This window comes from Dermacentor albipictus, chromosome 5 (genome assembly GCF_038994185.2).
Source record: "Dermacentor albipictus isolate Rhodes 1998 colony chromosome 5, USDA_Dalb.pri_finalv2, whole genome shotgun sequence".
NCBI lineage: Eukaryota > Metazoa > Arthropoda > Arachnida > Ixodida > Ixodidae > Dermacentor > Dermacentor albipictus.
This window is the reverse complement of record NC_091825.1, coordinates 137,731,006-137,745,828: the sequence shown is the minus strand read 5'-3', so window position 1 is coordinate 137,745,828 and position 14,823 is coordinate 137,731,006. Positions and strand designations below refer to the sequence as shown.

General features: G+C 44.1%; 1 protein-coding gene across 4 annotated transcripts; it reads right to left on the bottom strand.

The window, feature by feature from the left end:
- Positions 1-4,311: 4,311 nt before the first annotated feature.
- LOC135909286 (cell growth regulator with EF hand domain protein 1-like) lies at positions 4,312-14,618 on the bottom strand. Of its 4 annotated transcripts, none has more exons than XM_065441213.1 (5): positions 14,472-14,618; positions 9,987-10,169; positions 9,521-9,607; positions 8,120-8,229; positions 4,312-4,936 (listed from the first exon to the last, which is right to left on the bottom strand). In XM_065441213.1, the coding sequence occupies exons 2-5, from the start codon at positions 10,160-10,162 to the stop codon at positions 4,773-4,775; spliced, it is 537 nt and encodes a 178-aa protein (XP_065297285.1). In that variant the 5' UTR covers positions 10,163-10,169; positions 14,472-14,618; the 3' UTR covers positions 4,312-4,772. The 4 variants fall into 4 exon arrangements, with proteins under 4 accessions (XP_065297285.1, XP_065297287.1, XP_065297284.1 ...); XM_065441215.1 differs by having other exon boundaries at positions 9,987-10,189; positions 14,472-14,578; XM_065441212.2 differs by lacking the exon at positions 14,472-14,618 and adding an exon at positions 14,037-14,150.
- Positions 14,619-14,823: the final 205 nt, after the last annotated feature.

Here is a 14,823-nt window from a genome sequence, read left to right as displayed (position 1 = left end):
CCAGCAACTCTGCGTGGAAAGTCATTTGCCGTGTGCCTTCTTACGACTTGTGGCAGATGGCGCTTGTCACTTACGGGAAGCTTGTGCCTCGACATGTGTTCCCGTAATAACGGCAGCGAACGCCAGGCCCTCAGCCGAGTCCCTCCTATTTCTTTATTTCCTTTCTTTATCTCGTTTCCTTACGTAGGCACAATACACGCGAGCCGTATGCCGGGCGTTGTGCCTGCACTAAGGCAAATAGGAATCTCTTTTAGTGCCACGAATGAAAAGTAACCCACCTTCTTTCCTGCGACCACGCTCTATCGCTTTTACTTCTTTTTTTCGTTCTATATTGGCACTTTCTGACAGGTTCTATCATTCATCACCTATTCACTTTTCCAGAGCCTAGACTGTGACAAGGGCGCACAGAAATCTCGAAACAGTTTAGTCCCTATAATAGTCCTTCGAAGTAAAAATCAAGAAAAATACATGCACATCCAACGCAGTGCTGAAATCCAAATGACCCGAGAGCTCGTTCGAAAATCAAACATTCAAAGAAAATGTCGAGTAATCGAAGAATGAGCGTGATGCGCTGCGTGTGGGGCTGAAGCAATGTGAGACTAGACTTCTACAAAGTGAACAGCACTCAAGATGCAATAATGTAGAAGTGAGGGGCATGCCCCATGCTTCTCACGATAATATAAGAGAAATCGTCAAAAAACTAAGACAAGCTATAAGCATGCCCCTCGACGACTCTGACATGGAAATCTGTCACCATGTTAAAACATCAGGCAATACTATACTGCCCCTAACTTTGCCATTCAGTTTGCACGAACATCATCACGATACTCTTTTCTGGAGAAGGCTAGAAAGCAAAGGCTAATTACTAATAATTTAGGCTTTCCATCAAAAGTGCCCGTTTTGTAAACAAGCATTTGTGCCCTACCGTGAAGCGACTATGCGGTGCCCTGAAGGGGAAAATATTGCCCGTGGCAGTATGCGTGGACAAGAAACTCCCAAGATATTTGTTCGCAAACCAGTTGGGACTACGCAGAAGTGAGTACCACATCTCCTTGGTGAAGTTGGGGTATCTCGACTCACACTCCCAGAGTATGTGTGCTAGATTGGAGGTCTGCCCGCAGGACGTGCAGGCATCGTCGCGATATACGTCGGGTTAAACTTCGTGTAGAACGGCCAGACACGGATATGTACCGGTCTGTAATAGTCTAAGAGAAACGGCTTGCGCCCTATTCAACTTGGGGTGAGGGGGCCTCTTCTACTGTGGGAACAATAGCACGTTTTAAATGTTTTCTTCCTATTAAGATTAAAATATTACTTTTCAATGCTCTAGTGTATTCAATTTTACAGCACTGTAACCTCGTTTGGGGCACTACTAGCAAGGCAAACGTTACGAAATTGCATTTGCTTCAGAAAAGAGCAGTGCGACGCATTTCCGATGTTCCTTGCTCATATTCTAGGAAAAATCTGTTCGTAAAGTTTGACATTTTACCTGTATTGTTGCTATGCAATTATCTTTGCATTTTGAGGTACAAGTCATATTTGAAGTCTCATTAATCTATTGTGTTTTCCCTAGTAGATCTGAATGTAAACCATAACATCCGTTATATTAGGCATAAAGAAGAATGGCATGTCCTTACACCTCGAACCAATTACGATAAGCAATCATTAACATACACTATGCCTATTCTAGTTAATAAACTCGCAAAGGAAGAGAGCTTTGTGTGATCCAAATCAAGGCAACAAGACTATTTTGTCCCTTATGCCAGATATACTAGTGTTGTATATAATCTTTGTTCGCTTACATTGTAGTCACGCATGTGTTAGCACAGAAGTTGTATACATGTGTATGTATAACTACGTGCATATGCTGTGTATATGGTATGCGTGTTTATATGTGTGTTATGCGTATCTACATCTATAAATGTTTGTATGTTTGTAAATATAAATATGTATGTTTATGTGTATGTATGTATACGGACTTAATTTTTGCTTGAAAATGCGTTTCGTTACAAGCATTGCTTTGTTTTTAAGTGTAGCATTTTTGTGATGTTCTGCAGTGCTCTATGTTCAACTGTATGAGGGGAAGGACCCTCGTCAAGCTGTCCCCCAGCTTTTAGTCATTTCTCCTCTTTTTCAAGGTAAAAATAAAAAACGATTGATTGATTGATTGATTGATTGATTGATTGATTGATTGATTGATTGATTGATTGATTGATTGATTGATTGATTGATTGATTGATTGATTGATTGATTGATTTGTAGTGAGCTAGCAGCAGCAGTAATGACACGAACACAGCCTTGTCGCGTGCAGTTGTTACCTGTCTGTGCCACTGGGCCTAAGGCGATGTATGGTACAAATGTTGTGGCAATAATGTTGAGAGGTACATGGAGAGAAAATTACGACACATGTCTATAGATCAAGGTTTCATACGTTTTGTGTCATAGTGGCACATTCATTCTGGAGTGTTGGCCAAGATCCAGCGGCACACATCCAGTTGCACGCGCTCAGTAACGCAGTTGCCTCTTCCCGCACATTCCCTGCCCCGTGCCCATACGTAGTGATCCGACATCCTTACTAGGCTGGACAGCGACCAGTAGCAAGTTGTCTACACGGGTCACCTTGTGACCTAAGCTGCCTACTCGGCAAACCAGCAGTTAGCACGAACCAACCACGTCTTCCCAAACCTACCCTAGACCAGTGAGAAGCCGCGCTGTCCAGCTCGGGCTTGCAAAACCAGCTACGGCTGGTGGAGCGGATGCGACGGGCCGCGACTGCTGCTGGACCTCCGGACTGAGGAGTCTATACCCGAAGACGAGTGAAGAAGTAGGACCAGCTTGGTGCAGCCCATTTCCTTACCCTTTAATAAACTTTCATAACTACCCGGCCAACCAAGTTTGTACGGAAAGCTTTTCTTTTTTAGATCATGAGGAATTTTCAAAAATCGCCTGTGGCAAAGAGCGTAATTGTAGTCCTCAAGCTAAATTACTGCAAGCGGCCGACATAACTCGCACAAGAAATCGAAATGCATAAGCTAATAATTAACAAGACTTCAGCAATTAACATTTCAGTCGTTTAACTTTACGCCGTATATCGTAATTTACTAATGTAGCCGATCTCCAAGTGGATATGCCAGCAAGGCATATCCACTTGGAGCGATTTCCAAACATCGTACGGGCTTCGTGATATGCGCCGTGAAACTTGCGGTAACCATTGTTCCACTTACTTTCTTAACGTGAAAAGCGCCGTTTTATGCATCGAAGGACGAAAGTAAACCAGGAACCCTATACATTCCGTAGCACGCTTTGAATATCTAAAGATTGCGTGGTGTCATTCCAAAACTGTGTGTCAAGTGGATAAACATTGCGAATTCACCGGCTACAATTCGCACCTTGCATTGCGTACCGTAATGAATTAAAAACCTAATTGGTCATTTTTTATTAATTAGTCGATTAAGTCTCAATTTTTCGCGCAAGTTATGCGTGCCCGCGACCGGGCCGGTGGGCTAGACCTCCCTGTCCCGGCGTGGGACTAGCCGGGTGCGCGACGAGTTCGCGTCCTCGCCGGACCTACAATAAAGTTTCTTCACTCACTCACTGAGTAACCCAGCTCAATATCTAGCATTATGCTGCCTGCCACAGGAAACTTATTTAGAAGATATATATATATATATATATATATATATATATATATATATATATATATATATATATATATATATATATATATATATATATATATATATATATATATATATATAGGCGGGGAATCAACCGTTAGCGCTAAAACCCAGAGAAGGGAGGCAAAACAAGCTTCGCTTTAAAAACTGATTTTCATTAGTATGGTGCCCCGTATAATGCAGTTTTAATACGCGACAACTGATCATTGCAATAAGCTATTACTTCTTTCTGTACAAACGTATGTACGTCATGTATCCGAAGACAACGCAACACCGCTGCTCTGTACGCTCTTCTTACTCCTTACGGAGAAATCGCGGTACGCCTCCCAAAAATTCGGTACAACTAGGACGTTTCTTTTCTTTTTCCGTGAAAATTGATGTCAACTGCATATATAATGCTCGGACTATGCAGTAGTTTGCAGATTTGTACAATAATCTTGTTCTTACTTTTTTTTTGCTCGTCACGAAAGAGGCAAAGAAGAAAGCCCTTTCGATCCGCCTCTCTCACTTTGTTCGTTGCGGGGCGGCATTCGTATGAAGTAGTTGAAGCCCTCAATATATACGCGTGTACAAACTTTGTTCAGATCTTGAACATAGTCAGGATCGTGTGGAATTCAATCAAGATACACGTTAATCAGAATGAAAAACACTGTCACACGTATTCTCTTGAAACCCTTATGAACAAAAACAACCAACTCCGCCTGCTCTTCGTTGAGGAAAGAGAGAAGAGGTAGTGGTCACGCGCGGGTTTCGCCGGCATTACAAGTATGTTGCATTGCAACATTGACTTAGTGAAGGTTGGACGCAAACAAAAAAAAAGAGGAGAAGAAGAAGGCGAAGGCACCGATACGGTCCCTCGAAAGTTTCAGAGTAACAGCGGATGCGGCTGAACCTTGGCACAACTTGCAAACAAAGATTCAAGAGGACCTGACATCAGCGTCCACACTTTCCCGAGCATGACTTCGCAGTGTTGTGTTTAGCTTCCATGCTGCCGGCGTATCTTGAAGTGAATAAAGGTTCGTTTGGGCTTTGTGCAGGCATGAAGGTGCATGGCGGAAAACGAGATCTGGCCGGCTTTTTTTGTTTCCTTTCGGGTCACTGTTCTGAATGAGAGTGTTTCGCTGACTCGTGGCTTGCGACGCCACCGCCGTTTTCGTTGTTTTCCTTGGACTTCACGTTGCGGATGTACGACAGCCACTCGGGAAAGGACACGAGGCCATCGTCGTTGACGTCCACGGTCAGCAAGTTGTCCACCATCGCTGAAGCACGCCGCAATGCCGAGAAAAAAGGAACAGACACATCATCCACTTAGTTACCACGCAATAAAAGATTACGATCTCTACGAAATCATATTTAGATACTCTGCAGAAAGTCTGTAGACCCCTTTTTGGTGTTGCTATCTGTGACATCTAGAGAATGTCAACAGACAGCCTGTAGATGTACACTTAAGATTTACACGTTCAATAGACAGTCGTCTATAGACTTATCGCCATGAAGCCGTTCGGAAGTCTGCGTTCTTTCTACAGACAAAAAACGAGTCTAGACAAGGCAGTCTACAAAATGCCTACAGACAGTCTAAGGAGCAGGTATCTCAAGACATCTAAACCCACAGGCTGCGCGTGGCCTGAATGCCCTTCTTTGGGTATTATTCAGGTTTCACAAGTTGATGTAGCTGTTGGCGGCTTTCTCCGTCTCCCCTATAATATGCACGGTAACCTACTGCGCCATCTCAGTGGCTATGGCTTCGTGATGCTGGCCACGAGTTCGCAGGTTCCATACGAAGGCCGGCTTTCGTGGCCTATTCATAACTAACAGAATGAAGTCGAATGCGCTTCGATTACAATATTGTGAAGAGCTTTAGTTGACGTCATTACAACCCAGTCAACTCATCAGTGTTCTTTAGTAATCCCATGAAGATTTAGCAAAAAAGCTAACGCACTTCACAGACAAGCTTCAAAAGCACAAATTCAACAACATGGATCAAGTCAATAGACGTCTATACAAGGCCCTTCTGCCCTCGCTAAGAAACCTTAGGACCGAATGCATACCGTACCTAAATTTTGTTGTCTTAATTAGATTTTTACACATCTAGTGCGTTGAGGCGTACTCGAAAGCACCGTTTTATTTCATTTTAATTTGTTTTGTACCCGCTATTGCATTGCACGTGTGTAATTTTTCTACAACCATATTTAACTTTATTTTGTATGGATAGATAGGAGGAGAATTAAAAAGGAGGTGATATGCGAAAACGCACGTGTGCTTAGATTGGGGTTCACTAAATAACCCGGCGCCTTCGACTACGGCGTCTGTCACAGTCGGAGAATTGTTAAACGCAAAAACTTGAGAGATCCACGGTGCGGGCCGCAAGGCACAATGCTTCGTGTGTGCCGCCGACTGCAACAAGACAGAATATTTCGTCTTTCAATTAGCGCGCGACGAGAATGACGTACGTTTCTGGGCAGACGTGCAGACCTAAAATGCCAGTTAATATAGCTGCTGGGTGTCCCAGCTATATAATTTAAATTTAAATTTAAATTTAAAGAATTTAAAGAAGTGATGCCTTTTGCGCCTTGAAAACCAAGTGCGTATTGTTAGCAGCAAGATGAAGAAGACTACAGCGTTATTATGTTCTTAACTAACCAGTCTTCCATTATCAATACCTAACTTTTCAAATGGTTTACTTACCACAGGCATATCAATATTGTAGGTTTTAGAACACATTATAAAAAATAATTTGTACTTATTTGTGGCCTTCTATATTTCACGTGTGTGGCGTTCAAAAAAAGAAAGAAAGAAAGGAAGAAAGCCCACGAAATCTACAAAACAAAGCCAGTCCGGGTTCCCGCTTGAGCCCCGGGGCAGTGGTGCTCTCAAACATATCGCAAAGAAACTAAACATACTCCATGACTTAACCGGTGGTTGCATCGCGTTTTTACAGAGCGTTCATATTGGTAAGAGCGCAAAAATTCTTGCTAGTGGCGAGCCTCCTGTCTGAGCGCACGAACATTTTTGACAGCGGTAAAGGCAGCCTACAAAACTCAAGTCGTCAAAATTCGCAACGCATGTTATCAATTAGCCACGTTAGGCCAAGCCAAACGCGCGCACGAACGTAGCAGCCAGCACAAAAAAAATATGGCGTCATGTCGTGTCAATGAGAGAATTGGTTCAGTAAATAACCATAGCCTCCGAGATCAAAAAGCACGCGCGCTGCCCGATATCGGAGGCCCTGCGCGGAAGGAATCAGTTCGTTCGCAGCTTGTTAGAGGGCAGCAATACTGCGACGCGCAGGCTTGAACCCAAATGACTTTTTGTACTTCGCAGGCTATCTCGTAAACGCGGAAAACGTATCCACACAGGAGACAGCGTGCCGCAAATAAAAATGTGTCTTCGTGTGTGTTCAGCACTATTAACCTAAGTGTTGCACATCTTCCGTAAATGTAGTAATATGAAAATCAGTAATCAATAATTGCAAGCTATTTAATTAGGAACGACGCAATACATACTGGAGGCTTCTTCAGGTTGCCGCTAAACAACCTACAGGGTTTTATCCCCGTAGAGGACCTCACTCAAAAAAAAAGAAAAGAAAATTAAGTAAGACTAACTTGGTGCACGGTAGGCAGCTGGGACAGAACATGTAACAACCATGTTCGGCGCAGCTCATCAAAAGCAAAGTCACTTTTTCTTCGTTTATATAAGAATGCCTACTAAGCTTAGTCTATGGACTATACTCTGGGCACAACAGCTAGCACCGAGTCATTGTGAGCGCGGTCTGCAAAGCTGAAACAGTAGCAGTGCAAGCTTTTCCATTGCGTGTTTTCAACTGCCTATGCTGTTACTTCAGCACTTCTGCAAAGTAAACGGAAAAAGGATTCAGGAAAGCGCTGGGCATAAAAAGGCGTACAGTTAACGCGTGATTACCTTAAAAGCGTGCTTCACTGCAGAATTGAATCTTTCAACAGGGAAGTATGCTCACCAGACAGTAGCAAGGCGACTAATGTGTTCCAGACACCGGGGATGGTGTATCCAGACACGTATACGGGGACGTGGCTGGCCAATATACATTCTGCGCCGCACATGAAATATTAACTGACCCAAAGTAAAACTCGAAAATATGTAGAAGAAAAAAGTTGACCAGTGTCCATGGTGTTTCTGTTCTTTTTCTCTTGTATTTCATATACCGCTGCGTTTTGTCCTGCGCTGGTTTCTTTTCTTTTTTTTTGTATGCTGGAGCCGGCACACGCTGGATGATGGCACTTTATTGTCAGCGAGCCCTAGAAACGGCGATTACTATTCAAGGCGACACGTCTGTCCACTTAACTAAATAGCTCGTCGGGTGACATTTCCAGTAGCTGCGACATTGGTGGATGTTTTCACCCATGTAACCTTCGACCGTGGATAAAGGTGCACTCCAACCGTGTCTGGCAAAGTTAGGTGTCGCTTACCGACCAACTTGGCCTCGCTCGACGTCTCATTGTTGTGCTCAAGAAGGTGGTCGAACGCCTGCATCAGCTCCAGGCCGTCAAGTTGGTTGTTGTCGTCGTAGTCGTGCATCCTGCGAAGTACAGATGGCGCCATCGTCTCAGCCGCACGGTACTGCTAAGCGGCAGAGTGGGAGATTCAATTTCACCTCGCGCAAGACACCACTGTGTGCCTTCAAATAAATGGAACGCGTTATCTCTGAGAAAAGACTCGAAGGCACGTAACTTCTACCAAGTATCTGCAATGTTATTCAGCTGAAATGTTGTAATCTCAGGGAAGAGGCAACGAATACATATTTAAAGGATGTCCCTTTGTGTCGGGAAGGTGACAAGTGAGATAAGAGGAATTTACGTGAATTCCTTTCGTTCATACATGTATATGAATGAATATATATGTATATATTCTGTTACCTCTTTCCGACAATATTATAGCCTCCGCTTTCTTATCTCTGCATTTGCCTATTGGTAACAATCTTTCTTTCTGATTATTTAAATTGCAATGATTCTTATATCTCAGCGCTCGCCTGGCGCACTTGTACTTGAAGAGAATCGGACACTTAATTAAAATGTGCTCCTTCGTTCTCTAGCCTCTAGGGGCACAGCTACAAGTACTGGATCTTCCCATCTATCCACCGCCAGCTATCACGCCGGAATCATTACAACATTCATAGAAAGTTGTCGTTGAGTGATTCCTCTAGGAATCATAATGCTTCAAAAGGGATGTCCAATATCAAGTAAAAGTAAATAATATCGAAAGCATGAGTAACTACAATACTAACTGCATAAAGTACCCCAACTCTCCGCCGTATCTAAAAGTAGTACTCACCTAATATTACTAATATCCGCGCGTCGCATCACAATGTTTAATTGGTTCTCTGGGTGGCCGACTGATCGCTGGAGCATGCCACCGAAAACATGTTAAACATGCAGCCGGCGGCTTATGAGAAGCTCGAGTTTTTTGAAGCGATTTTGCACACAACTATGGTTGCGAATTCCAACGTTTGGCGAGCCGTAATTATAAGCTGTCTGAGAAGTACTAAATCCGCGAGGATTCGCATTAAAAGCCCTTAGTATCTTGCGAAGAACTCCACTGAGAATTTTCTTTTTATTTATTCTCTCTTTCTTTCCTCTTTCTGATGCACAACATATAAGTTACAGTTTTAGTAGTCAAACGGAACTAGACAGAAATATACTGCCCTATGTGTGCTTTTGAGAATGCTCCCGCATCTCTCAGTCAAAATCAGTTGCAAGATTGTTGCGGAACTGAAAACGTGACTCCTGCGACACGTTCGTGGCACGTGAATAATCCGACATATGCGTTAGTTGCATATAAAGTAAAGACAATGGCGTATTTGAATGACAAACCTCATAAAGTAAAAGGTTGTTTCCTCGGTGTCCAGATCACCCTGCTGTGCCAAGACCAAGACACGCGACAGGTCTCTCTTGATATGCCTGGGCGGGTATAAAAGAAACATTACTGAGGTTTCGAATGTCATAAAGCATTCTTAGTTAAGGGTGCCCGAAACATTAGAAATTCCGAAAAATACAAATTGAATAGCCCTTGCTAGATTCGCATTCGATTCCGGAATTCGGTATCCGAAATTGTCGTATATTCGTTATGTTCGAATATTAGACACTCCGAAAAAACACTTCGAAGATCTCGAAGGAAAGAGACCGGTGCTGGTGATGGCTGCTCCGAATTATTTTGCTGCAACAGTGTCGCGGGTTAGCAAAGTTACCTCAAATGGTGTCTCCACGAGGGGGGGGGGGGGGGAGGGGGGGGGAGCTATTCGAACAGCATCCGCGTGAGTGTCACAGGCTGCGAACGTACTCGGAGTCCCTGGATATCTGGACGGCGCTGTAGCGGCTGCGGAGGTCCTCGAGCTCTTCGAATGTTGGGCCCTCCTGGACGTTGCCGGGGTCGCTGTCCTCCGGGATCGCCGCGTACCGGGGCCACAGCGCGGCGGCGAGCAACACCCACGCGGTCAGCCAGCGCTCGCCTAGCATGGCGGGCCTACGAAGCACAGGCGAATTCTGGGCTCAAAGGAGGAGAGCGAGTCACGCGCTCAGACCGTGAGGGCAAGCTTACTTGCAACACGGTCCACTCTCAAAGGGCGCGCGTATATAATTCGTATTTAAACCAACACAACTTGATCTCATCATCGCAACACAGGAAAAAGTGTTCGGTGCGACGTGTTAAGCAGATCCACATTGGTGAAAATTATTGACAAGGCTTCGCGTGAAACATGAGCTGTAATCAGTGCGAGAATATTAATTTTATCTTCCCTATGATCGTGAGTTTTGCTGTATATAATGTGGGCGCCAAGATAACAGGATCGTTGCTTGAAAAAAAGTGCAATAACAAAGAAGCGCAGAATTTTTGAATGGGATCACGAGACAGGAACACGACAGAAGCAATGCGTCCCTTTCTTGCGTCCAGTTTGATATTTTTTTCCTCTTCTTTTAGTACATTTCAAAACGAATCGCGCAGTTGCCAGTAATGGCGAGCAGGTAGACCGAGCCGCGGTATTCAAATAACAATGACTGAAGATGTCACAATTTGAATAGGACTATATAAGTGGCGTGTTACCTTTTCATGCCAGCGGCAGAAGTCAGGATATTAAATAGTAAGCAAGGTAGTTAGAAGAAAGGGGATGTCTAGGGAGAGGCGCACAGTTCATTTACTGAGCAACGCAGTTAGCCAGCTATAATTGCGTTCGCTCGTTTCATTCCAACGCAAGTGAAACGCACCTGCTCCCCACCGCTATCGAACAGCTGCGCTTCAAATGGCCTTGAATTGGCCGACGTTTAGCTAAATATATATTAACTGCGCAAATTCGCGCACTACCTTGAAGTTTCGCGAATCTCCGCTTCAGTTCTTTGGCCTCTCTCTCTCATCTGCGTATCTCTCTCACAGCCTGAACAAGACAACGATTTAAATTTAAAGTGCACACCAAGGGCATGCACTTTGATCGTTGCACAAAAAAACGTGAAGTTACGTACGCTCAGACTTGTTTTCATAGAAGGCGTTAAAAATGTATTAAAATAGCACGTGCAATCGACTTCGCGACCCCCCTGCCGCGGTGGCTGGGCGTTTATGAATTTCAGCTGCCGAGCACGAGGTCGCGGGGTCGATTCACGTCTGCGGCGGCCGCAAGTCGATGGAGGCGGAATGCATAAAACGCTCATGTGCTCAGATTTCGGGCGCACGTTATGAAAAATAAAATGGAAAGCGTTGAAATTAACACCGAGCACCAAATAACGCCGTCTCTCACCGCCCATTTGTTACTTTAGAACGGTAAATATACCGTCATTCATTTCTGACTGCCCAAAAGTCGGTGTCCTCCACTTGTGATTTGTGTACCCCTTCTGCGTTCTCTAGTAGGGCTGCAGGGGTCCCAAATTTGGGTCACCCATTTCTCAAACTTTCAATGACATTTTATCCCCGAGTGGACTGCAGTCACACGCTTTTGGTGTGTTCACTTATAAGAAAGAAACCGTCCGCGTTGAGCTCCCGTAGAAGTAAAATTAATTCTTCAATCTGCAAACTGCGTTTTAATAGCCCTAGCAAAACTGGCGCTAGCTACAAGACACTACATATATGCTTTTCTTTTTTTCTTCTCATTGTCCTCTAAAGTTTATTTATTTTATTATTTCTTCATTTATTTATTATACCCTCAAGGTACGGTTGCACATTGCAGAGGGGAAGGGCAAGGTAAATACAGAGGCTAATCTAATCACACAATAGTTGATTACAGAAAAAAAATTACGAGTACAAAGAAGCAATAACTTTCGAAGAAAGCGTCGGAGCTAAGTACGTGGAAGTCAATAATTAATAAAAAGAACAAGAAAGATAAGGAAGGAAGGCAACAACAAAAAAGAATAAAAAAGAATTGTCCCGGAAGTGTTAAATAGTTACCTGATACAATACATGAAAAAAAAACATGGCAAGACATCGCAAAACATGGTATACAATACAATAAAATAATAAGAATGGTAAATAGAAACTTGGAAAGCGTGGCAAAATACATGGCGCAAAAAAAAAAGAAAACGTACCATATAAAAATGCAAGGCATAACTTAATATTATACCATAAGAGCAGTTATTATGCAGAACAAGCAATTACAACATCAATTTTAACATGAAACTTTTAAGTGTGGTTTTAAAGTTACTGGTGTCGGTGATGCCTGTAAGTAATGCGGGTAAGTTATTCCAATCTTTGCTCGTTTGGGGAAGAAATGAATATGAAAAGCCGACGGTGTTGCAGCGCGGAATGTTTACCTTTTGGCGGTGGTCAAAGCGAGATGGAATGTATGGTGGAGGTTGAACAAAAATAGGACGTAACTATGCGTTGTGGTAGTAGATATTATGAAAAAGACACAGGCGAGATAGTTTTCTGCGGGTTGATAACAGCGGGAGGTGTAGGAGAGCTTTCATGCTAGTGACACTTGCAGTTCTTTGGTAGTTGGTGAGAACGAAACGGGCTGAGCGATTCTGTATTGCCTCTAGAGACTGTATGAGCGTTTCATGACCAGGGTCCCATACTGATGATGCGTACTCAAGCTGTGGACGAATGTAAGTTGCGTACAATAAGATTTTTAGCGATGATGGTGCTATCGAAAATTTCCGACGAAAGTAACCCAATGTACGAGCGGCCTTACAGGTTATGTGACCAATATGAGTTTTCCAGTATAGATTGCCGGCAATGTAAACCCCCAAGTATCGGTATGACGTTACAGATTCTAGTGGGATGTTATTTAGCGTATAGGTGGGGCAGATCACGTTAGTACGAGAAATCCTCATAGTCTTACACTTTTTAATGTTTAATTCCACGCGCCACGTACGACACCACTCATTTATGTTATTTAGATCCTCCTGAATTGCTAGAATATGCATTAGTTATATTACGAAACAAGACGCAGTCACCCGCAAATACACAAATGTTCGAGAAAACGTTAGTGGGTAAGCCATTAATATAGATTAGGAATAATAGAGGACCGAGCACGGACCCTTGCGGGACACCGGAGTCAACTGGAGCTAAAGGTGAGTTAGCGTCATTAGTTGTTACAAATTGAACACGTGATGTCGGAAACGCGCGACTCCAATCGATTACGGAAGGGTCCATGTTTAGAACGTTTAATTTATGAAGAATCAATGCATGGTTCACTTTGTTAAACGCTTTAGAAAAGTCAAGAAATATACAGGCTGGGAAAAAAACAGAATTTAAATTGCGATGTAGGCCATTAGTGAAGAGGATTAGCTGAGTGTCACATGTTTTTACGGAATCCATGCTGCATAGCTGTGAAGAAGTTGCTATTTTCAAGAAAATTAACTAGATGCGTGTACATTACATACTCCATAACTTTACATGGTACAAATGTAAGTGAAATAGGTCTGTAGTTAGCGAGATTATTCCAGAAATCGAAGCCGTCTTTTTCATGGTTTTGTATGAAAACGCGAAAAAGTTTATATGAATTATCAGTAACTATTTAGTGGTGGAAAGCATTCACCGCGAAGAGCGATGGAACAAACAAAAAATGTTAGACGTAACGTTAAGAGACAGGAAAAGAGTGGTGATCAGAGAGAAAAACGGGGATATCCGGTGTTTTATAGCTAGCATTAAAAGAAAAAAAATGGAGCTCGGCAGGTCCTCTAATGCGTAAGATGGACAACCGGTGGAGCATTCGAATTACAGAATGGGTACCAAGGGAAAGGAAGCGTACAGTCGAGGACGGCAGAAAATTAGGTGGGGTGACGAAATTAGGATATTTACAGGCGCAAGTTGGAATCAGCTGGCAAAAGATGCCTTCGTCACGCAGTGGCTGTCTGAATGAAAACAGGCGGCTGCTGCTACTGATTACTATAAATAGTATGCACGTACGTCATTCAAGGATACTCCGCGTCTTCGGTTTACGGCGGCGCCATGTCGGGGAACCTGTAGGCCTATGCGCGCGCCTGTTGATAAGGTTCGCCAAGATGGCGGAAGGTAGCGGAAGCAGACGACAGTAGCGGATGTGACGTCACGTGCATACTATGTATTATCAATCGGTCAACCACCGCTAGGCTGGAATGGGCGTTTTGCAGAGCCGCCAAATGCCTCCCCCCCCCCCCCGACCCCCTCGACGTGCGCGCGCCCGAAATGCCGTCGTCGAAGGTCGTCGGTAACGCGGCCCGCTTTCCATTTGCCACACGCAAGGCGACCGCCAGACGAACAAGTTTCAGAACAAAGAGTAGGGGGCAACCTGACGCTGTTAGCAACGAGACGAGGAGACGGAAGCTATTGGCAGCGGGAAAGGTACGAGCACGCCTGACTCACCGAGCGTTCCCAAGCCGGCTCCTGCTGGAGGCGAAAGGATCGCGCTGGAGAACATTAGCGACGCCTGTGGGAAAGCACGAGCACGTGTGCGGAAACGAAGAAAACGAAGGCCGAAAGCCCTGTTTTCAGTCCCAGGGTGATGATAGCGGAGCCTGCGATTCTGAAAAGGTTCTTCTGGTTCTTTTCTTTCTTTCTTTTTTTAATCGTTGTCACAAGGCCCGAGATACTTGAATGCACCCAAGCCTTTTTCGTGCGAGGGAGAGGGAAATTAGAGACGCAAGGTAGAGGGGGTTAACTAAACTAACTTTCGGGTTCGCCGCTCGGAACCGGCAGATGGGGAGAGGGTAGTAGA

Bases quoted from the DNA above. Each gene is read 5' to 3' on its own strand.
- LOC135909286 (XM_065441211.1), bottom strand. The intron at 9,608-9,986 runs GTACGTTCGCAG...ATACCCGCCCAG, and splicing joins CAGATATCCAGGGACTCCGA to GCATATCAAGAGAGACCTGT. The intron at 8,230-9,520 runs GTTTGTCATTCA...TGTACTTCGCAG, and splicing joins ACAACCTTTTACTTTATGAG to GATGCACGACTACGACGACA.